Raw genomic sequence first — 23,838 nt, 5'->3', positions numbered from 1 at the left:
ATTGTCACAAGTATGCAGCTTACATATATGTATAAAATTACCGGGAATGCTGATATATATGTATATATATGTAGAAAATTACCTGAATGAATCCTACACAAAGGAAATAGAAATTAGCTAATCTTCTAAACTGTTCAAACAGATTTTTAGGTATGAAATTCCATGATGTATACTGTAAAATAAAATTATTTATGATTTAATTCATGATTATATTATCTCAAGCAATTTTACCTGGGTTACAAGGAGCCAAATTCTTACAATCAGATATTGTTTTTGTAATAAACAATTGTGTTTTTGAAGCATTGCCACCGTCAATAATTTTGGACAAGATTTTATAAGTTTGACTAACTTGTGTCTCATCTGTTTTGCATATTTTAGCAAATAAAAATATGTTTAAAATAGACATTTAAACAAACAACAGTGGCAACCCTTTTAACAATGAACTCTGATTACTTTTTATTTTGCAATACTAACTATATAGTAAAATGTCCCAGAACCATTGACTGCAATTATGCAATTAGCTTTTTACTATCAATTTAGTGTAAAGCACATTATGCAATCAAGATAACCACTTGTAAACATCTTGATTGTCAGCCAATACAATACAATATAAATAATACAGAATCAAAATCTAATCAAAATCATTATTTCACTTAAGAACTTCATTCAAATAATCTTAAATGTATTAGATTTTGTTTATAAACATAACCAGTGGCTCCTACTACTTTATTATATTATGAACTAATTCAACCTACATTGAATAAACATCACTGAAAGAGTAATCCATCACAAGAAAAACAAATTTTCCAACAAAGATGACTACAGATTAAAACGTTTTTCTATTCATTTTTCTTTAAACAACTAGAGGCTCTAAAGAGCCTGTGTCGCTCACCTTGGTCTATGTGCATATTAAACAATGGACACAGATAAATTCATGACATAATTGTGTTTTGGTGATGGTGATGTGTTTGTAGATCTTTCTTTACTGAACATTCTTGTTGCTACAATTATCTCTATCTATAATGAACTTGGCCCAGTAATTACAGTGGAAAATATTTTCTAAAAATTTACAAAAATTTATGAAAAATGGTTAAAAATTAACTATAAAGGGCAATAACTCCTTAGGGGGTCAATTGACTATTTTGGTCATGAAAAACTTATTTGAAGATCTTGTTTTGCTGAACATTATTGCTGTTTACAGTTTATCTCTATCTATAATAATATTCAAGATAATAACAAAAAACGGCAAAATTTCCTTAAAATTACCAACTCAGGGCAGTAACCTAACAACGGGTTGTCCGATCCATGTGAAAATATCAGGGCAGATAGATCTTCCCCTGATAGACAATTTAACCCTGTCAGATTTTCTCTAAATGCTTCGGTTTTTGAGTTATAAGCCAAAAACTGCATTTTACCCCCTATGTTCTATTTTTAGCCGTGGCAGCCATTTTGGTTGGTTGGCCGGGTCACGCCACACATTTTTTAAACTAAATACCCCAATGATGATTGTGGCCAAGTTTGGTTTAATTTGGCCCAGTAGTTTCCAGGAGAAGATTTTTGTAAAAGATTACTAAGATTTACGAAAAAATGGTTAAAATTGACTATAAAGGGCAATAACTGCTAAAGGGGTCAACTGACCATTTCGTTCGTGTTGACGTATTTGTAAATCTTACTTTGCTGAACATTATTGCTGTTTACAGTTTATCTCTATCTATAATAATATTCAAGATAATAACCAAAAACAGCAAAATTTCCTTAAAAATACCAATTCAAGGGCAGCAACCCAACAACAGATTGTCCGATTCATCTGAAAATTTCAGTACAGATAGATCTTACCCTGATAAACACTTTTGACCCCATGTCAGATTTGCTCTAAATGCTTTGGGTTTTGAGTTATAAGCCAAAAACTGCATTTTACCCCTATGTTCTATTTTTAGCCATGGCGGCCATCTTGGTTTGTTGGCAGGGTCACGCCACACATTTTTTAAACTAGATACCCCAAAGATGATTGTGGCCAAGTTTGGATTAATTTGGCCCAGTAGTTTCAGAGGAGAAGATTTTTGTAAAAGATTTCTAAGATTTACGAAAAATGGTTAAAAATTGACTATAAAGGTCAATAACTCCTAAAGGGGTCAACTGACCATTTTGGTCATGTTGGCTTATTTGTAAATCTAACTTTGCTGAACATTATTGCTGTTTACAGTTTATCTCTATCTATAATAATATTCAAGATAACCAAAAACAGCAAAAAATCCCTAAAATTACCAATTCAGGGGCAGCAACCCAACAACGGATTGTTGGATTCATCTGAAAATTTGAGGGCAGAAAGATCTTGACCTGATAAACAATTTAACCCCATGTCAGATTTGCTCTAAATGCTTTGGTTTTTGAGTTATAAGCCAAAATATGCATTTTACCCCTATGTTCTATTTTTAGCCATGGCGGCCATCTTGGTTGGTTGGCCGGGTCACGCCACACATTTTTTAAACTAGATACCCCAATGATGATTGTGGCCAAGTTTGGTTTAATTTGGCCCAGTAGTTTCAGAGGAGAAGATTTTTGTAAAAGTTAACGCCGGACGACGACGCCGGACGCCAAGTGATGGGAAAAGCTCACTTGGCCCTTTGGGCCAGGTGAGCTAATAAGCAACATCTTTAATTCACAAATCTATGATTAATTTGATTGGTCAGAGAAGAGGCCCAATTTTTCTCTCACTGATAACCTCTACTTTCATTACAGTAACCATTGGCAACTGGTGGTCTTTCATCGCAATTACTAAAAATTTAGCAACGCAGCTTCTGACTGAAAATAAGTAAAACAAAATCTTGATTGATCTTTCAAGATGGTGTTTTCTTTATCTTCTAGAGTACTAGTTATGCTGGGGAAATTTTAGACAGCTAATCCATTTTCAAACTTTGAAGGAATGGGCCAAAATTGAGAACGTCATAACTTTAACAAATTTTTTAACTTGGTCTAGTTAAAAATGCATACATAGCATAATATTGTCAAAATAGTAAACCTGATGGCATAATTGATTACATATGAACAAAAACTGAAATTACAACTAAAAACCAGATGCTCCGCAGGGCGCAGCTTTATACAACCGCAGAGGTTGAACCCTGAACGGTTGGGGCAAGTATGGACACAACATTCAAGCTGGATACAGCTCTAAATTTGGATTGTGATTAAATAGTTGACACAGCATAGGTTTCTGACACAGAATGAATGTGGTCTAATGAACTTAAAATTTTATTTTTGCCTTTGAGCAATTCACTATTCTGTTGAATATTAATCCTCTCAAAAAAATGTTTGAAGAAATTTTCTTTTTATTTATGAAATCTGAAATGAGAAAAATTTAACCCCCCCCCCCCATTTTTTTTCACATCCCCCTTTCCCTTTTTCCAAAACTGATCTCAATTCAAATTTCTAATGGAGTTTGCAACAATAACTACTCATTTAAATACATCAAAAAATATTAAAATGTAACAAAAGGTGCTTGTTATCACTGAATGGTAAAGATTGTTTTAATTTATCAGTTGGTAGTAAAAGTGAATATACATTGTATATTGTATAAAACAATGATTTAAGTTGACTCAACTACTATTCTGGACAAAGAAAGATAACTCCAATCAATTGAAAATTTCTTGCTATTGCACAATATTGTGCAATTAGATATTTCTGGATATTGCGCAATACTGTTCAATTGAAAATATTTGCTATTGCACAATACTGTGCAATTGAAGATTTCTTGCTATTGCGCAATACAGTGCAATTGAAAATTACTTGCTATTGCACAATACTGTGCAATTAAAGATTTCTTGCTATTGCTGAATACTGTGCAATTGAAAATTTCTTGCTATTGCACAATACTTAATATAATAATTTTGGATCCTGATTTGAACCAACTTGAAAACTGGGCCTATAAACAAAAATCTAAGTACATGTTTAGATTCAGCATATCAAAAAAGCCCAAGAATTCAATTTTTGTTAAAATCAAATTTAGTTTAATTTTGGACCCTTTGGACTTTAATGTAGACCAATTTGAAAACGGGACCAAAAATTAAGAATCTACATACACAGTTAGATTTGGCATATCAAAGAACCCCAATTATTCAATTTTTGATGAAATCAAACAAAGTTTAATTTTGGACCCCGATTTGGACCAACTTGAAAACTGGGCCAATAATCAAAAATTTAAGTACATTTTTAGATTCAACATATTAAAGAACCCCAAGGATTCAATTTTTGTTAAAATCAAACTAAGTTTAATTTTGGACCCTTTGGACCTTAATGTAGACCAATTTGAAAACGGGACCAAAAATTAAGAATCTACATACACAGTTAGATTTAGCATATCAAAGAACCCCAATTATTCAATTTTTGATGAAATCAAACAAAGTTCAATTTTGGACCCTTTGGGCCCCTTATTCCTAAACTGTTGGGACCAAAACTCCCAAAATCAAACCCAACCTTCCTTTTATGGTCATAAACCTTGTGTTTAAATTTCATAGATTTCTATTTACTTATACTTAAGTTATGGTGCGAAAACCAAGAATAATGCTTATTTGGGCCCCTTTTTGGCCCCTAATTCCTAAACTGTTGGGACCTCAACTCCCAAAATCAATCCCAACCTTCCTTTTGTGGTCATAAACCTTGTGTTTAAATTTCACTGATTTCTATTTACTTATACTAAAGTTATTGTGCGAAAACCAAGAATAATGCTTATTTGGGCCCTTTTTTGGCCCCTAATTCCTAAACTAATGGAACCAAAACTCCCAAAATCAATCCCAACCTTCCTTTTATGGTCATAAACCTTGTGTCAAAATTTCATAGATTTCTATTCACTTAAACTAAAGTTATAGTGCGAAAACCAAGAAAATGCTTATTTGGGCCCTTTTTGGCCCTTAATTCCTAAAATGTTGGGACCAAAACTCCCAAAATCAATCCCAACCTTCCTTTTGTGGTCATAAACCTTGTGTCAAAATTTCATCGATTTCTATTCACTTTTACTAAAGTTAGAGTGCGAAAACTAAAAGTATTCGGACGTTGACGATGACGACGACTACGCCAACGTGATAGCAATATACGACGAAAAATTAAAATTTTTGCGGTCCTATAAAAAGGAGAGAAAAAAATTGGGAAATGCACTTCTTCCCTCCCCCAAATTTTAATATTTATTTTAATTTTCTTATTAGTCAATTTAAAATACTTTTAATTTTCTACAAAGATATGAGCCCTTTAATTAAAACCACCATTAATATCAATGGAATTGTTGCAAAACTTTCTTTCAATAGTATATGACTACTTTCATTGGACCATTATCAAGTATTATTACATTTGAATGAAACAAACTTTTGTTGAAAGATTTATAAGAGGCATAATTAAGATAATGCTGTTGAGATATAGTCAAAGAACTTAAAAACAAAGAGGTACCAAGGTGTGTGTTTTTCTTGTAAATATTAATAGCTGACACAAAGTATGTACACAGACACTATGTTAGAAATATTCACAGTTTTTGACTTGTCATGCAAAACTATTGTAATCAAGTATTTCTGACATCAGATCAATTAACTTTCTTTCATTCATTCTATACATTTTTTTTTAATTCATCATTTTTTGCCTATAATAATAATGAGATGTGGTACATGTATGATTGCAAATATCATACCACTATCAACCATAGCCATAATGAGGAGAATTTTGGCATCTACACATAGGTCACTATACATCCTTTAACAATGAACATTATCCATATGTATTGTCTGCTATAAAAGGCCCTAACCGACATGACAAAATGTGATACAAGTAAAATAGAAAACCAAAAACAGGAATAATCCAGTTGTTATATTCTGCTCACAACGATCATTCCTTTAATCTGGAGAACAATTACCGTAAATGGGTGCTGAATTATTTGAGTTAGTAAGTATTTGCCTTACATTTCTATTTCCTATCATGAATTGCAAGTAATTAAAATATGACAAAAGTTTACATACATGACATAAATGAAAATGAATATATTTAACAAAAGCATGTATGTACATACCGGTAGTAAAGGGCTTGAAACAGAGATTTCCTATTTAAAGCATTGTAATATAAAGGAAACAGGCTCTTGGCAATCATACCACATCTTTTTTATCTTTATCTTTGAAGATGTTTTAGAGTTTTGTCAAATACCATTGAAAATTGAACAAACAGGAAAGTAAATACAGAAACTCAAGGATGAAAAAAACAATGTAGGGATGTGGTAAGAGTTAAAATAAATCTGATTGATAAATGAAAACAGGAAACCTCATAAGGAAAGGGAAAAGATGAAAATAAGAAACCAACTTATTTCATGACTTCAGCAATACTGAATTATATATATGGAAATTATAAAGATCAAGATTTAAAAATTGTGATTTAGAGGCAACATTCATGATCAGCAGCTATCTAATTACAGGTTAGAACTAGAAGCTATGAAGAGCCTGTGTTACCTGCATCATCGACAATGAGCACTTTTTTGTTGAAAAATCACCATTAAAGGAGAGTAACTAGATAGGAGGCAAAAAAATGCAAAAAATGTCAAAAACTATCCAATTTAGGGGCGGTAAAAACTCAAATAAAGAGTTAACTGGAGATATCTGCCATTCAGCTTATTTGTAGATCATTTGTGCTATTTAAAGTTTCTATCTATCTACATGTATTGTATAACAGTTTTAAAGATAACAGGAACAATTTTGGCAATATTGACATATTTGTAGATCCTGTTAATTTTTGCTTTTAAATGATTCTATCTACATTTTTATCTATTAAAATTGTCTTAAGGTGGTACCCAACACTTTGACTAAAATAATTTGTCTCGTTTAATTTTCTTAAAATTTTGACAAAGTATTTACTTTGACCCTTTGACAAAGATATAAAAATTTCAAAAATTTTGAACCAACCGTTTTATCAGAAAAATTACACTGGTTATATAGCAGTTTGATGAACTCTTATTTTGATCATTGAGAAGCTTGATATTCCCTTAACAACACCATGAACACAACGTATTCAAAACGTTTAGCTGATTTTACAGAGTTATCTCCCTGTAGTGTTAGGTACCACCTTAAGTCTAATATTTGGCTATAGATCTAACACAAAAAATGGGTAAAAATCATCAACTCTTATCAGATGATTTGGTCACGAGACTTATATGTAAATCTTGTCTTACTGATCATTTTTGCTTTTTAAAGTTTCTGTCTATTTATTATACTTTTCAATATATTAAATGCACACACAATATTTTTTTAGGCCTATAACTATTTCAAGAAGTCGTGTAACAGTTTTGACTTAATGAATAATATGTAGAGCTCAACAATTTAAATATTTTTGCCATGTCAGATTTTCTCTATTCATAGTGTTTTTTTAATTAACTTGGAATTTACCAGTACATGTATGTTCTATTTTTAGCAATAATGGCCATCTTGGTTGATGAGCAAGGTCATCAGATATTTTTTTTAAAACTATGAACCTTAAAAATAATTATGGTCAAGTTTGGTTCCATGTTATTGTTGTTCAGTTCTTCAAGGGATAAATCCAACAGTCTCTTTAACTTAGATGGTCCCAACCGCAAGATTATAAACAATGAACGATTACCTGTTAGGTAATGATGTGTATAGAAGATTAGTAGAGAAAACTGAATGTGGATAAGGTTTTTAAGAAATACATTTGTATATAGGTCCTGCGCCAATATTTTAGTAACAAACCTGTGAGAACAAATTAGTGTGCTGTCTGATCTGAAGACCTTATTCTAATACTCATAAGAGGTTGAAATGACATGTACACAAATGTAGGTTCAAAATTGGAATTTAGAAATTTCTATGACATTTTCCTTTAAAATATATCTATACTCTGTATGGACAATATTGTTGATAAAAAAAAAATTGTGTTACCTTTAAAGATATAACTCTATTGTCAGGATATTTGTGAGGAACAATTACCTTTGAAGATATAACTCTATTGTCAGGATATTTGTGAGTAACAATTACCTTTGAAGATATAACTCTATTGTCAGGATATTTGTGAGGAACAATTACCTTTGAAGATATAACTCTATTGTCAGGATATTTGTGAGGAACAATTACCTTTGAAGATATAACTCTATTGTCAGGATATTTGTGAGGAACGACTACTTCTACATGTTCTCCAGGCAGACGTTTGCTTCCTACGTAGACAGTCCTATCACCTTGTATTGCTTTCTTCTTACATTTACTCTACAACAAAATATGAATAATTTGTAACACCAAAAATATCTAATTCTTTATATACTTCATTTTTTTACATAAATAAGACCTTTAGTTTTCTCATTTGAATTGTTTTACATTTTCTTATCGGGGCCTTTTATAGCTGACTATGCGTTATGGGCTTTGCTCATTGTTGAAGGCCATACGGTGACCTATAGTTGTTAATGTCTGTGTCATTTTGGTCTTTTGTGGATATTTGTCTCATTGGCAATCATACCACATCTTCTTTTTTATATAAACATATTAAAATGAGGTTTTGTTTGTAAGACATCTTTTCACTTGCTTGAACACCTCTGGTTTTATGACATCAATATATGTTGCAATAGAATCATTCTTTTCTTTAACATGCTCATCTTGTACAAAAATCTTTGTCAAACATTCTTTCTTACAGTACTGAGGTATGTATCACTTTCATCTCTTTCATCATATTAATTAACATCAATGAATTTATTATATCCATGCAATGAAAAATCAAGTATCATATCAAAAGGAAAACAATTTCATTGCTTTTCATCATTAAAACCAGTTTCTTTAATAACAGCACATCAAGCTTTCAGAAAGCAAAGCGAAAGACCACTTATGAGCAGTTAATTTTATTTTTTCAAATTCAGTTTTGGGTGTTAATCCATCATGTCCATTATTTTTTTTGATATCTTAAATTCTAATTTTATTCTGATAAAAGACTTCATAACATTTTTTTTGTTCAAGATTAATCTGAGTCTCAAATTCTTTATGGTAAAGATGGTAAAGATGGATATCATAAATCAGAGGTACATACAAAACTGGATCACCATGACCATGATGACACATGCATATAGATCACTAAAAGTCAAATTGTACAAATGTTAACTCATACCACTGCAAACATGTACAATGTACCATTAAAAATATACAATATAAGGCCATAAAAAAGAAAAGGTTTGTTTGCCCAAACGCTGCCTACCCAGAAAAAAGCTGCCTACTCAAATTCTTTTATTGTCCTGATTTGAAGAAGTTTTTTTTTAATCAGATAGGCATGAAGACTATAAAACACACGATACTTCAATTTCTCTTTTTGAAAAAAAAAAAAAAAAAAATGCCTACCTACCTACCCACTGTCTCAACCTTTGGGTAGGGTTTGGACAAACCAAAATATTTTTAATTGTGGCCTAAATGTGTTTAATGACTTGTTTTTGCAAATCTTTATAAAACATAATTGATACCACTGATTCCTTTTACTTAAAAACATAAACAACTGAACATACAAAGCTTCCGCGCTTCATACAAAATGTACTTCGGTCAACGCTTTTACACCCCAATAAAGTTACAAAAAGGAGCATTCAATTCTTAAATAAACAATACATAAATCATAGACTAAATTGAATTGTGTGTTACGTGTATCTTTAGTAACATCTAAAACTAAATTAAATGTTGATGAAATTGTTAATTAAGTATCTTGTGTATGTGTTGGAAAAATTACAGTAAGACATTTGTATGCATGATATATATATACATCATGATTGAATATATATACAAATTTTGCTGATTTTTCATACATGTACATGTACGTATGTTAGTGAAATTGTGGCAAAATTAAACTCATTCTTTGACTTTGTTGTGATATAAAGCCTAACTAGTTGAGATATAATCAAACTTTTGGTGGGTTATCAACACAAAAAAAACAACATATCAAATCAAACTTTCTCTTCTTCATTCAATTATAAGCCAAGGAACAATCATTTTATAAATTAGGTATTGTGACTTTCAAATCATATACTTTTAATCCCTTTTGAGACATTTGTGAGATATTCAATTAAATGAAGATATATATATTCATCATTCAACACCACTAATGATGATTTGAGTGCAGTAAATAAGTTGATATGAGTTTGTAATTATATGAATTTTAATACTGCAGTCCGAGTTTGCTTTCAGTGGTATGAGTTGACATTGGTGCGAAGTTTGCAATTATGGTACAGGATAACTATACTTAACTCATTTACTGATGCATGTTGATAAGTTAGCAGAACCACAGCAACAGCATATATATTAATTATCTCTTGGAAACACAACACGCCTTATACCGTACGTAACATGTCATACAGTAACACACACATACATGTACCAATTGCTCATCATATACATAAATTTGTAATTTCACAGACACTTGTTTCTATCCAGGGGAAGGTTGACTATCCATATATCGCCCACAGAAGTTCTATAATATACTGATAGTCAATCTTCCCATGGCACCACCGAGGAAAATTTTGAATCCTTGCAAAACAACTGATTATATATGATATTGCGAAACAGGACTAGGGATAAGCCACCTGATTCGTAACTAACTAGCAATATTGTCTATGGATTCACAATCAAAACATATACAGTGGAGTCCCCGGTGTCCGCGCGGCCGATGATACCGCCCATTAGCTGATTTCGTTATATCAACACCGTAACGCAAATAAAATTATTCTTGTAATTGTTTTAGCATTCCAAAGGGATAAAAAAGAATAAAATTGATAAGTTCCAGATTGAAATAATAACTGCAATCCCGTGATTTACAATATTTGGCCAATGTCCATTAAAAAAAATACAGCATCAGATAAAATTTGTTATACTTTAGTCAAATTTTTATCAGATTGAAATAATTTTTGCTCTGCATCCTTGGCAGTGTGCTTGGTTTGAATTTAGATACCTTTCGTAGCAGCAAATCTTTCCTATATTCAAAATTAGCTATTTTTGGAAGGCATGCGCGAAATCACCGGACATTGGAGGAACACTCAGAACAGGGGTTTCCCCAATTTTGGAAACACGTTACACAAAATCTTGAGGGTGAAACCCTACAAACTGATATGTTTATGAAATAAAAGTATGTTATGAATGTATTCACACAATATCATGAATATTATCCAATTATTGGTTTTATCATTTGAATGAAGTGAAGTCGTAAGTCTTAGGTGCGCGGATACACCGGACTGCACCGTAAATTAAAATATTACACTGAAAAGTATCCCATGTTAGAGAGATACATGTACCGGCAGTAACTTATCTGGTGGACTTTTTTTTAGTTTTTCAGTTTTTCATATTTTGTGAATTTTCCAACTGTTCCAACTTCTAATTGTTCATAAATATAAACAGTGTGATACTTACAAAGCAATCATTCATTCTTTCACGTAACACCCGCACCCATGTAAATACTTTACTGTCCAAATTTCAAATACACCTCTAGCCTACTTTGGGCTTTCCACTTTTAAAGGTAAACAACATATTTTTGTTACGTCCTGTTTTGCTTTCACTTCGTGTACAATTAGGTAGAAGTATCCAGAGAACTTCCGAACGAACAGAGACGTCTGCTGTAGGGACCGTTTCAAAACACCGAGTATATGTAACGGTTTATTTCTTCCTCTGTGATATTTTATCCTGAGAATAATTTGTCCCGGTAATTTTTTTCCAGGCATGGTATTTCACAGGTTGATTTTTTCCACAGGAGTGAAAATCTATCTGTGTTATGAGGATAGTATATACCGGTATATATTTGCCGTACTATATTTCACAGAACCGTGTGAAATAGAGTCCCATTAACTACTATGTAAGTTACTCCTAATCAATATATATCTGACTATAATTATAAAATGTTTCACAAAGGTAGACTAAATTTGCATAATTTATCAAAGGGAGGTAATTATGAGCAATTTATATTTTAAAGACATTAATATAATATATTTCTGAATCTATTTTATAGCGAAATTTTTCTTTGAATCTTATTTTTTATATGTTCATTTATATAAAAAGATGACTTACAACTTGATTTAATAAGACAAATAACATTTCACAGGTAAAAACTATCCAGCTGTTAAACATGCTATTGTTCCAATATATTGTTATGCTATGATTTATCTGATTTCCATATAATCAACAACTACATCTCTGTCCCCAGACAAAACTATTTATATAGTTAAAAATATCATCATAATCAAATTCTTCTATTACTGTTAACAGTAGCAATTAAGGCAGCAACCATTTGATTTTCTGGGGGGGGCTATGGTTTTTTTTGGAAAAAAAAGTTTGTTTCCAGTTTTTGGAGAAAAAAATAATTTGTTTTTGATTCTGAGAAAAAAAAATTGTTTGTTTCACCCTCAGCTGCCACTATATGTAATGCTAAAATTGAAAGAAAAAAATTGTTTTCGACTTGTCGCGAAAAAAATAGATTGTTTTTCGCCGCAGGCGAAAAAAAAAATTTGTCCAGAAAAAAAAACCATAGCCCCCCCCCAGAAAATCAAATGGTTGCTGCCTAATATGCAACTTTATCATATATTTAGTACAAAATACAGCTATTTTGTATATCTAATAAAGGTTGTTTTTCCAGTCTGTATCACCTACCCTGTATCGCATACCCCGTATCGCATAGCTAAACCCGTATCGCATACCCCGTATCGCATGGTAAAACCCGTATCGCATACCTTTTTTTTTTTTTTTTTTTTTTTTTTTTTACATAAAGTTTTTTGTTTTTTTTTTTGCTTAAGAAAAAAATTCCTCAAAATAGGTCATTTTTTTTAATGACGTCATTGTTTGGTATGTAACGTCACGAACGTCAAGTTTTCATATTGTATGTGACGTCACGAACATCAAGTTTGCATATTTTTTGGCACACTAAATGCAACTATAAAAAATACAAAACACTCAAATAAATACAATAATAAACAAAATATTTTTAAAACAGCAGCAGGCAAATGGTAAGGTAACCCTGGTGCTTTGTATAAGCAGTTATTTTAAGGCTTTGAACCAAGACAAAAGCAGAACTGAAGGTAACCCAGTGCTAATCTATCGGGATCAGAAAACAGTTCATATAATATAATACTCTTCTGTTGAAATATATGATAAAGCGTATAATACATGGCAAAATCCGTATCACATGCCGTATCACCCTCGACCAATATCATCCCTCGGGCCTAAAGGCCCTTGGGCTGATATTGATGTCTCGGGATGATACGACATATGATACGGATTTTGCCATGCATTATTCTCTATATATTTCTACCTACCTTTTAAATTTATATTTGTACTGAGATCTGAAAACAACTCACTTTTACATGAATTTCACTAACCTTATTTAATCATGATATTATTTTCACAATTACGATCTTTGAAATTACTTCTGATTTTCTTTCCTATGTTTCATGATAATTTTCTTTTTAAAAGGATGATATTGACTTGAATATTTCAGGAATTTTTTTCAAGGATAATTTCACAGGCGCTTGGGTCTAGGATACAGATTTTTTTTTAATTCAATTTTCTATATTTATAATACATATCTATCACTTCTGTGCATGTCTCACCTAGTTTCGAGTGATTTAAACGACCCAGAGAAAATACCAAATTTTACTATCCATACTGTTATGATATTGTAATTATTATGTTTATTTATGTTGGCCTAATTTGTGTTGTATGGCCTGATAGTTGTTTACCAAATAATCGTATAACTGTGCAGTTTAGGAATCACTGGAACAATCACAGAATGATTGGAACTTTCTAGAATGATCCTTATAAAAGATGCGTAATTTAAACTTCTACGTTATTCCAGAAACTTCCGTTGTAACTTTCCAGGATTTTCCACAATGTTCCATTATAGAGTGTTCCAGAATTTTCCATGACAACACTATATATACAGACACTAAAGTTAAACTCTCATAATTAAACTTGGACATAGACATTGATAGACATTAGTATTCACAGCATTTGGATTAACACTTTTATTCTACAAACAACATCATACTGGATTGTGACATTAGTAGTGAACGTAATATTCAAATTGGATTCCAAAAGATTTCCGGATACAGATAAAGATAACAGATTGGACTCATATTTTGACAGTTAAGTTAACAGTAATATTTGTGTAATACCTTTTGTAAACTTTTGTATATTAAATATTGTTAAATTTTACTATTGGTTTGTGTCTTTTGTTGGCTACAATTTAAAGGCGATTTCTGGCCGTAACAGAAATTGGGGGCTCGTCCGGGATACTGAATTGTCTTATTCAAAATTTGTTTAGTAATTTTTATTATAATTAGCCAACAAAATTCTACAAAATGGCATTTGATGCCGGTAAATTTTTGAAAACGCCAGACCTGGAGGGGTTTGATAATTTAAAGAAAGAGGAATTAGTGTTGCTTGCTAAACATCTGAAATTAAATTTTAAAGTATCTATGAGAAAACAAATTATAAAAAATTTGGTTATAGACAAATTAGTTGACGCAGAAATTTTAGGTGAGGAGGCTCTTGAACTTAAGGTCGAAAATGTAGATGCCTTTAAATTAAAACAGCTTGAATTAGAACATGAACTTAAATTAAAAGAACTGGAAATGAAGGAGATGGAGAAAATAAAAGTAAAAGAACTTGAAATGAAGGAAAGATTGGAAATGGATAAAAAGGAAAAAGAAGATGAATTTAAATTAAAAGAACTTGAAATGAAGTTAAAAGAACTTGAAATGAAGGAAAGGCTAGAGATGGAGAAAATGAAAATTGAAATGGTCAAGGAAGAAAGCAACACTAAAGTCCAGTCGAAATCAGATTATTTTGATGCAGCAAAAAATATACGTTTGGTTCCGAAATTTTGTGAAAAAACAGTTGATAAATATTTTCCACAGTTTGAGAAAATTGCAAATAATTTGAAATGGCCGAAACCATATTGGACTACGATGCTGCAAAGTGTTTTTGAGGGTAAGGCCGCTGAAATTTATTCCGCACTTCCATCAGAAAAAAGTTCTGATTATGATATGGTAAAACAGGAGGTTTTGAAAGCTTATGAACTAGTACCAGAAGCATATAGACAGAAATTTAGATCTTATAAAAAGTTTGATTCACAAACATATGTGGAATTTGCTCGGGAAAAAGAAGATCTATTTGATAAATGGCTTACGTCAAAGAAAACAGATAACAATTTTGTTAACCTAAGACAATTGATGTTATTAGAAGAGTTCAAACAATGTGTTCATTTAGACTTAAAAACACATTTAGACGACAAAACTGTTGGGACAATACATGATGCAGCTGTAATTTCAGATAATTATACCCTTTCACATAAAAGAAGTTTCAAGGGTCAAAATGTTAATACTCCAAGTGGAAATTACAAAAACCAAAGCACTGAGCGTACTGATAGTAAGCCTGTTCCACAGAATAAGAGTCAGTCCAGTTATAATATGTCTAGTCCAAAATTTGATACTTTTGAGAAGAAGTCACTGACTTGTGCTTATTGCAAGAAGATTGGTCACCTGATGGCTGATTGTTTTAGACTCCAGAAGAAGAATGAACGAGATAATAAGCCGAAGACCAGTGCTTGTACGACACCTTATATTACCAGTACATTGGAATGCCCTGCGCGTCAGGCTTTTAAGTCCAGTTTTTGTGATTACATGGAGGAATATAAACCCTTTATGTCTGATGGGTTTATTTCTATTGTTGATGATACCACTCTTCAGCCTATTAAGATTTTACGAGACACTGGAGCTTCTCAGTCTTTATTGTTAGAAGGTGTGTTGCCTTTGTCAGAGAAGACTTCTGTTGGTGCCTCCGTTTTGTTACAAGGTGTAGAGTTGGGTTGTATAGATGTTCCTCTCCATCGTATTTATCTGAAGTCAGATTTAATAACTGGACCAGTTGTTGTAGGTGTTCGTCCTAATCTCCCTGTTGAGGGTGTTACCTTATTGCTAGGAAATGATCTAGCTAGGAACAAAGTGGTTGCTGAACCAATTGTTACCAGTGAACCGGTGGTGGATGTTAAATCACCTGAAGATGATGCTGAATTATATCCAGCTTGTGTTGTTACTAGGGCGATGGCTAGAAAACAACAAGATGAGAATTTGCAAACAGACAAGTTTGATTACACGGACCTTTCTGACACTTTCATAGCTGACATTGAAGGTCCTGGTAACTCAGAAAAGGCAATTATAAAACCACCTAGTGTTAACAAAAATGTTATTATGCCATGGCCAGATGTAAACAGCCATTCATTAGACCGAAAGAATTTATCTGAAGAACAACATAAAGACCCTGAGGTTCTTCAGCTCAGCCAGAGAGCTCAACCACAGGAGGAAGCAGACAAAGTGGCCGAATGCTATTACCATCAGGACGGCATTTTAATGAGGAAGTGGAGGCCTCCTGATGCTACCCCAGAGGAGGAATGGAGAGTGGTGTACCAAGTGGTGGTGCCTAAAGTTTATAGACAAGAAATTATTGGTCTTGCCCATGACACCCCCTTGGCTGGACACTTAGGTATAAGGAAGACTTGCCTTAAGATCTTGCAGCATTTTTACTGGCCTAAACTTAGAAATGATGTTGCAGAATACTGCAAATCATGTCATATATGCCAGGTTGTTGGTAAACCTAACCAGAAAATACCACCAGCACCACTTCTGCCTATTCCAGCCTTTGACGAACCCTTCAGCAGAGTTCTAATTGACTGCGTTGGACCTTTACCAAAGACCAAAACTGGAAATGCGTATTTATTGACAATCATGTGTACATCCACACGCTTTCCTGAGGCTATTCCGCTAAGAAATATCAAGACACCTACTATTGTCAAAGCTCTTATCAAATTTTTCACGTTAGTAGGACTTCCTAAGTCTATACAGTCCGACCAGGGATCAAATTTCATGTCAGGTTTATTTCAGCAAGTCGTATACCAGTTAGGGATTGCTCAGTATAGATCAAGTGCGTACCATCCAGAATCTCAAGGTGCCTTAGAACGTTTTCACCAAACATTGAAGAACATGATTAGAACTTTTTGTCTTCAATTTGATAGAGACTGGGATGATGGAGTTCACTTTCTACTTTTTGCAGTCCGAGAGGCTGTTCAAGAATCCCTTGGATTTAGTCCCTTTGAGTTGGTATTTGGTCATACTGTAAGGGGACCGTTAAAATTGATTAAGGAAAAGTGGCTTACTGAACATACTGACTTGAATCTTTTAGACTATGTATCTAGATTTAAAGAAAAATTGTATACTGCTTGTCAAATTGCTCAGAAAAACTTAAAAAATGTACAGAACAAGATGAAAATTTGGTATGATAAAGATGCCAGGGATAGAGTTTTTGAGCCTGGTGATAAGGTACTTGTATTTTTGCCAGTCCCTGGACATCCTTTACAGGCTAAATATTGTGGTCCTTATACAATAGAGAGTAAAATTAATGATTTGAATTATATTGTAAAAACTCCAGGTCGGCGCAAACAAAATAGAGTATGTCTTATTAATATGTTAAAACCATATTTTGAGCGTACTAATGAATGTGAGAGTAAACCAGTTGCCACTTTAGGCATGGTTAAATTTGAGAACAATCATGGCAAACCAGATGTAATTGAACCACCTTTTAGTTCTAAAACTATGGAAGAGACAGTTAGATTGAAAAATTCAGAAATTTTGTCAAATTTAGACTCAAAACTTGCACATCTGTCTTTTGATCGTAGAGAAGAAATAAAAACTTTGGTATTTTCTTTTACAAATCTTTTTCCAGATGTGCCAAACAAAACCACTGCTGTTTGTCATGATGTTGATGTAGGAGATGCTTCTCCAATTAAGCAACATCCTTACCGGCTTAATCCACTCAAACTTGAAGCTATGAGAAAAGAAATTAAATATATGCTTGACAATGATATTATTGAGCCGAGTAACAGTGAATGGAGCTCTCCTTGTCTCCTTGTGCCAAAACCAGATAAAACCTTTCGTTTCGTGACTGATTTCAGAAAAGTAAATTCAGTCTCAAAATCTGATTCCTATCCGATTCCAAGGATAGACGATTGTATTGACAACATTGGTCAAGCAAAATTTGTGAGCAAATTTGATTTGTTGAAAGGTTATTGGCAAGTTCCACTGACACAGAGAGCTCGTGAAATATCAGCTTTTGTTACACCAGATGGCTTATTTCAATATACTGTAATGCCATTTGGCATGAAAAGTGCTCCAGCTACATTTCAAAGAATGATCAATAATGTTATAAAAGATTTAGACTGTTGTTATGCTTATATTGATGATCTTATTGTATGCAGTGATAGCTGGGAACAACATTTAACACATTTGTATGATACTTTTGATAGATTGTCACATTCAAATTTGACTGTTAATCTTGGTAAAAGTGAATTTTGTCAGGCCACTGTTGATTATTTAGGGCATACAGTTGGCCAAGGTCAAGTAAAACCTATTATGGCTAAAGTGGAAGCTATTTCCAAATTTCCACCTCCTACAAATAGAAAACAACTTATGAGATATTTAGGCATGATTGGATTTTACAGAAAATTTTGTTCAAATTTTGCTACTGTGGTTCAACCATTGACTCATCTTTTACGAAAAGATTCTAAATTTATCTGGAGTGAAAATTGTCAAAAAGCTTTTGAAAATAGCAAATCACTTTTAATTAATAGTCCAGTTCTGATTACTCCAGACTTTGAAAAACAATTTAAACTTGCCGTTGATGCAAGCGATGTAGGAATTGGAGCTGTTTTATATCAAGAGACAGATGATAATGTTGAAAAACCTATATCATATTTTTCTAAGAAATTAGATAAACATCAGAAAAATTATTCAACTATTGAAAAAGAGTGTTTTGCAATGTTGTCAGCACTTCAACATTTTGATGTATATTTGAATCCCACTGTATATCCTATTCTTGTTTATACTGATCATAATCCTCTCACCTTCATGCATAAAATGAGAAACAAGAATCAGAGGTTGACTAGGTGGAGTTTATTGTTACAGGAATATGATGTAATTGTAAAACATATTAAGGGTAAAGATAATGTAATAGCTGATGCTTTATCTAGAGCTTATTAAATCACTTTGTATATATTATGTATTTTTGTTCATATTATTCATGATAAGTTTTTGTTACACTAAAACTTCTTTTAAGGGGGGAGGTGTTATGATATTGTAATTATTATGTTTATTTATGTTGGCCTAATTTGTGTTGTATGGCCTGATAGTTGTTTACCAAATAATCGTATAACTGTGCAGTTTAGGAATCACTGGAACAATCACAGAATGATTGGAACTTTCTAGAATGATCCTTATAAAAGATGCGTAATTTAAACTTCTACGTTATTCCAGAAACTTCCGTTGTAACTTTCCAGGATTTTCCACAATGTTCCATTATAGAGTGTTCCAGAATTTTCCATGACAACACTATATATACAGACACTAAAGTTAAACTCTCATAATTAAACTTGGACATAGACATTGATAGACATTAGTATTCACAGCATTTGGATTAACACTTTTATTCTACAAACAACATCATACTGGATTGTGACATTAGTAGTGAACGTAATATTCAAATTGGATTCCAAAAGATTTCCGGATACAGATAAAGATAACAGATTGGACTCATATTTTGACAGTTAAGTTAACAGTAATATTTGTGTAATACCTTTTGTAAACTTTTGTATATTAAATATTGTTAAATTTTACTATTGGTTTGTGTCTTTTGTTGGCTACAATTTAAAGGCGATTTCTGGCCGTAACAATACTAAGAAACAAATTGAATATTTTAATAAAAAAAAAAAATCTGTATCCTAGACCCAAGCGCCTGTGGATAATTTGTGAAAATATTTCCCATTATAATATATATATTTTTTTTTAATAATTTCGCTTTATTTCAAATACACTATTATTATTTCATTGTATTTTTAAAGGATAATTTTTTTCTAATAACTATTCAATAAGTTAACTACCCAGATAGAATTTCACGGCAAAGGATAAAATAGTTTCCTCCAGATAAAAAAAATAACAACTACTGTGACATTTTTTCCTCTGGATCAAATTTCACCCGGATATAATTTTGCTTTACATATGCAGTATCCTTTAAATAATTTATTATACTCAAAATTATTAATTGCAAAACCCACAAGAGAACATCTTGGATAACAGTTACAAACCATCCATCCAGTTTCCGTAGGCCTAACCATACCAGATATATCAGAGATGAGTACACACACAAAAAAACACAAAAAAAACCTACCAGATACCATTACATGACAGAGGAAAATAGGGAAAATGGAAGAATTAAAGCAACAAAACCAACCTTCCCTCATTATTAGATATGTCAAAGAATCATCTTAATAAGTTTGAAAGGAAAGTTAGTCATCAGACAAGATGTGAAATCTGATTCCAGAAAAAGGTCGGGAAAGGTATTATAAAAACAAAATACCTTATAAAACAACAAAGAGTATATGTGGATAACTGTGGCTAAATACTGAATTGTAACAACTTATAAAAAAGGGGGATACTATGGGGTTAAAAAAAAGAAGTCGAACACATCTTCCTATATCTTTATATGAGCATTTTATCATAAAAAAAAATCGAACTAAAATGCCCCAAAAGGAGAGAGCTAGTATAAAACAAATATACTATTTTTTTTTCACAAATAACATATGAACAGCTTTTACGAACAATAAAAGTACCAATTTACACGGAAATCGCATGACATCGTTTCTCACTTTTTTATTGCGATATTTTCATTTAATTTGGAAAATGGCGTGACACGCGGAACATTGATATTTACAGTAAATCAGACTAGAAAATAAAAAATAGCAAAATAAGCAAATAAATGAAAGGAAATACGATTGAGCTCTATATATATATCCTTACCGGTAAGTAAGAGACGTATCCAATTAATTTTAGAACTAGAGAAAATTCAACAACAAGAGACCACAAATATATATAACTTGTACAAGACACTCAAGACTTCATATCAGACAAATAGTCATACACACAAAGAGCTATTGAAACCTGTAACAACATACCATCCTCAGTTACTCGGACTTTTTATCAGATCATTTGAATGGTGGTTAGATAAGTCCTGAGAAACCAACCACGAAAATAAGACTATATACCCATGCAATTATTATGTATTATAACACGACCGGATACCATCGTCAAGATGTATTTTATTTTAGAACCAGTTAAGTTATTCTCAGAAATTATAAGTGATTCCCATCTTCGAGGACGTGACATCGTATATATATAATCAATATTAACATCAAGACCGGACACGACCTTATTGTGTACAAATTTCAGACGAGGAGCTACATGAAAAATAAATTTTATTGATAATTAAGAACAGCCAACAATACTTTGATATGAATTATAAACAAAAACAAATGAAAGACGGCGAAAGACAAACTAGTTCACAAAACACTACATAGAAAACTAAAGAAACTGGAACAATGCAAATGAGAAAAAAACAACTGCTTGATATATTTTATTTTCGTAAGAATTTTAATTTTTGCACGTTTCAGACCAGGTCCCTAATATGTATTGGCAGCACGAACAAAACAAAAAACTGTCCGAAATATCGTTTTATACAGGCTTCTAGTAAGTATTGTTTCTGCTTTGAATAAAAATTATATACTTACTATTTACCACAAACACTGCACTACACATTCATGCACAGAAACGACTGTCATTGTCTTTTTATTGATTGAAATTACAGTTTCACACGTGAAACCATATACTGACTATACTTTACTTTTTACAAGAGACCCCTTTTCGTTCCCTATTGTTGATATCTTTTTTTATTGGGATGTTTCTTTTGAACCTTTGTACAGTGTGTATTTCTTTTCTGTCGACATGTTTGCGAAGTACGTGTTTGCAATGATATTAAGCATATATTCTAAGTTAAAGCATTTTTAAAACTCATGAGAAACAGACAAATCAGAGAGTTGGAAGCATGTGTATATTTGACCGGTTGTTGGTCTCTTTGACCTATTTCCCATTTCCTTTCTCAATTTTATAGAAATGAGATCGGTGGTATTAGTGCCAATGAGATAACTCAGACAAAAATGTGTAAAAAGTAAACAATTATAGGTCAAAGTATGGCCTTCAAAATACGGAATCTTTGCTCACATTGAACAGCAAGCTATAAAGAGAGCCCCAAAATGACAGGTGCAAAACAATTCAATCTGGGAAAAAAACCCGGGCCACGGTCTAATGGGGAAGGGGGAGGCAATTCCTTTTTATGTTAACTTGGCCTGTTTTGGTCTTTTTCAAGGCTGTGTTGTAAACTGTTATCTGAGATAAATTTAAACTGTTAAGCGTTTTCAACCCACTGTGTTAACTGTTATCGGCATTTTTGCATTTGTTGTTAACTGTTTTTCTCAAAATCGAGGTGTTGTTATGTAAAGCAAAATTATATCCGGGTGAAATTTGATCCGGAGGAAAAAATGTCACAGTAGTTGTTGTTATTTTTTTATCCGGAGGGAAAAATTTCCCTGTGATATTTTTTCCTTTGCCGTGAAATTCTATCTGGGTAGTTAACTTATTGAATAGTTATTAGAAAAAAACTTATCCTTTAAAAATGCTATGAAATAATAATAGTGTATTTGAAATAAAGCGAAATTGTTAGAAAAAAAATGTATTATAATGGGAAATAATTTCTCAAATTATCCTTGAAAAAATTTCCTAAAATATTCAAGTCAATATCATCCTTTTAAAAAGAAAATTATCATGAAACATAGGGAAGAAAACCAGAAGTAATTTCAAAGATCGTAATTGTGAAAATAATATCATGATTAAATAAGGTTAGTGAAATAGATGTAAAAGTGAGTTGTTTTCAGATCTCAGTACAAATATTTTAAAAGTAAGGTAGAAATATAGTTGCATTACTACTGTTAACAGTAATAGAAGAATTTGATTATGATGATATTTTTAACTATATAAATAGTTTCGTCTTGGGACAAGATGTAGTTGTTGATTATATGGAAATCAGATAAATCATAGCATAACAATATATTGGAACAAAAGCATGTTTAACAGCTGGATAGTTTTTACCTGTGAAATGTTATCTGTCTTATCAAATCAAGTTGTAAGTCATCTTTTTATATAAATGAATATATAAAAAATAAGATTCAAGGAAAAATTTCACTATAAAATAGATTCAGAAATATATTATATTAATATCTTTAAAATATAAATTGCTCATAATTACCTCCCTTTGATAAATTATGTAAATTTGGTCTACCTTTGTGAAACATTTTATAATTATAGTCAGGTATATATTGATTGTGAGTAACTTACACAGTAGTTAATGGGACTATATTTCACATGGTTCTGTGAAATATAGTACGGCAAATATATACCGGTATATACTATCCGCATAATACAGATAGATTGTCACTCCTCTGGAAAAAATCAACCTGTGAAATACCATGCCTGGAAAAAAATTACCATGGACAAATCATCCTCAGGATAAAATATCACAGAGGAAGAAATAAACCGTTACAGTTACAGGAGCGGATCCAGCAACTACATGTCCCCATCAAATGCATTGATCCTCCAAAAAAAGGGGATTCCAACCACCGGACCCCTCCCCCTGGATCCGAGCCTGTGCCAGTTAACATGTTAATGGATCCCATATTGCCCCCTCTATCTAATCTATATAAAAAGCAAGAAACGAGAAACAGTAAGTACCACATCAACAAACGACTACCAATGAGCAATATGTAGATTCCTGCAATCGGATTTAGGACAGATACAAACAAATTCAGCGGGTTTAAACGTTTTTTAAAGCGCGAAACCTCACCCAACCTAAAAAAAAAAGTAGTTAACATAACAAAATA

The 23,838-nt window shown here is 32.1% G+C and overlaps 1 protein-coding gene across 13 annotated transcripts in view; it reads right to left on the bottom strand.

The window, feature by feature from the left end:
- Positions 1 to 21,140, bottom strand: part of LOC143067375 (phospholipid-transporting ATPase IF-like) — a 78,840-nt gene extending 57,700 nt beyond the window's left edge. For 11 of the 13 annotated variants that reach the window (XR_012975934.1, XM_076240596.1, XM_076240592.1 and 8 more), the window contains exons 1-3: positions 11,391 to 11,548; positions 8,103 to 8,231; positions 83 to 172 (exon numbers count right to left, since the gene is read on the bottom strand). Coding sequence is in view for 12 of the 13 variants with exons in the window: in XM_076240596.1 (XP_076096711.1) it covers positions 83 to 172; positions 8,103 to 8,231; positions 11,391 to 11,405 (234 nt within the window). In the remaining variant the exon portion in view is untranslated. Of the gene's footprint in view, positions 1 to 82; positions 173 to 8,102; positions 8,232 to 11,390; positions 11,549 to 21,024 lie in introns of those variants that run through there. The other 2 variants (XM_076240590.1, XM_076240591.1) reach the window with 2 other exon arrangements.
- Positions 21,141 to 23,838: the final 2,698 nt, after the last annotated feature.

The sequence above is a fragment of the Mytilus galloprovincialis genome, chromosome 3, assembly GCF_965363235.1.
Source record: "Mytilus galloprovincialis chromosome 3, xbMytGall1.hap1.1, whole genome shotgun sequence".
Taxonomy (NCBI): Eukaryota; Metazoa; Mollusca; class Bivalvia; order Mytilida; family Mytilidae; genus Mytilus; species Mytilus galloprovincialis.
Note: the sequence above shows the minus strand (reverse complement) of the source record. Positions and strands in the feature narration are given on the sequence as shown.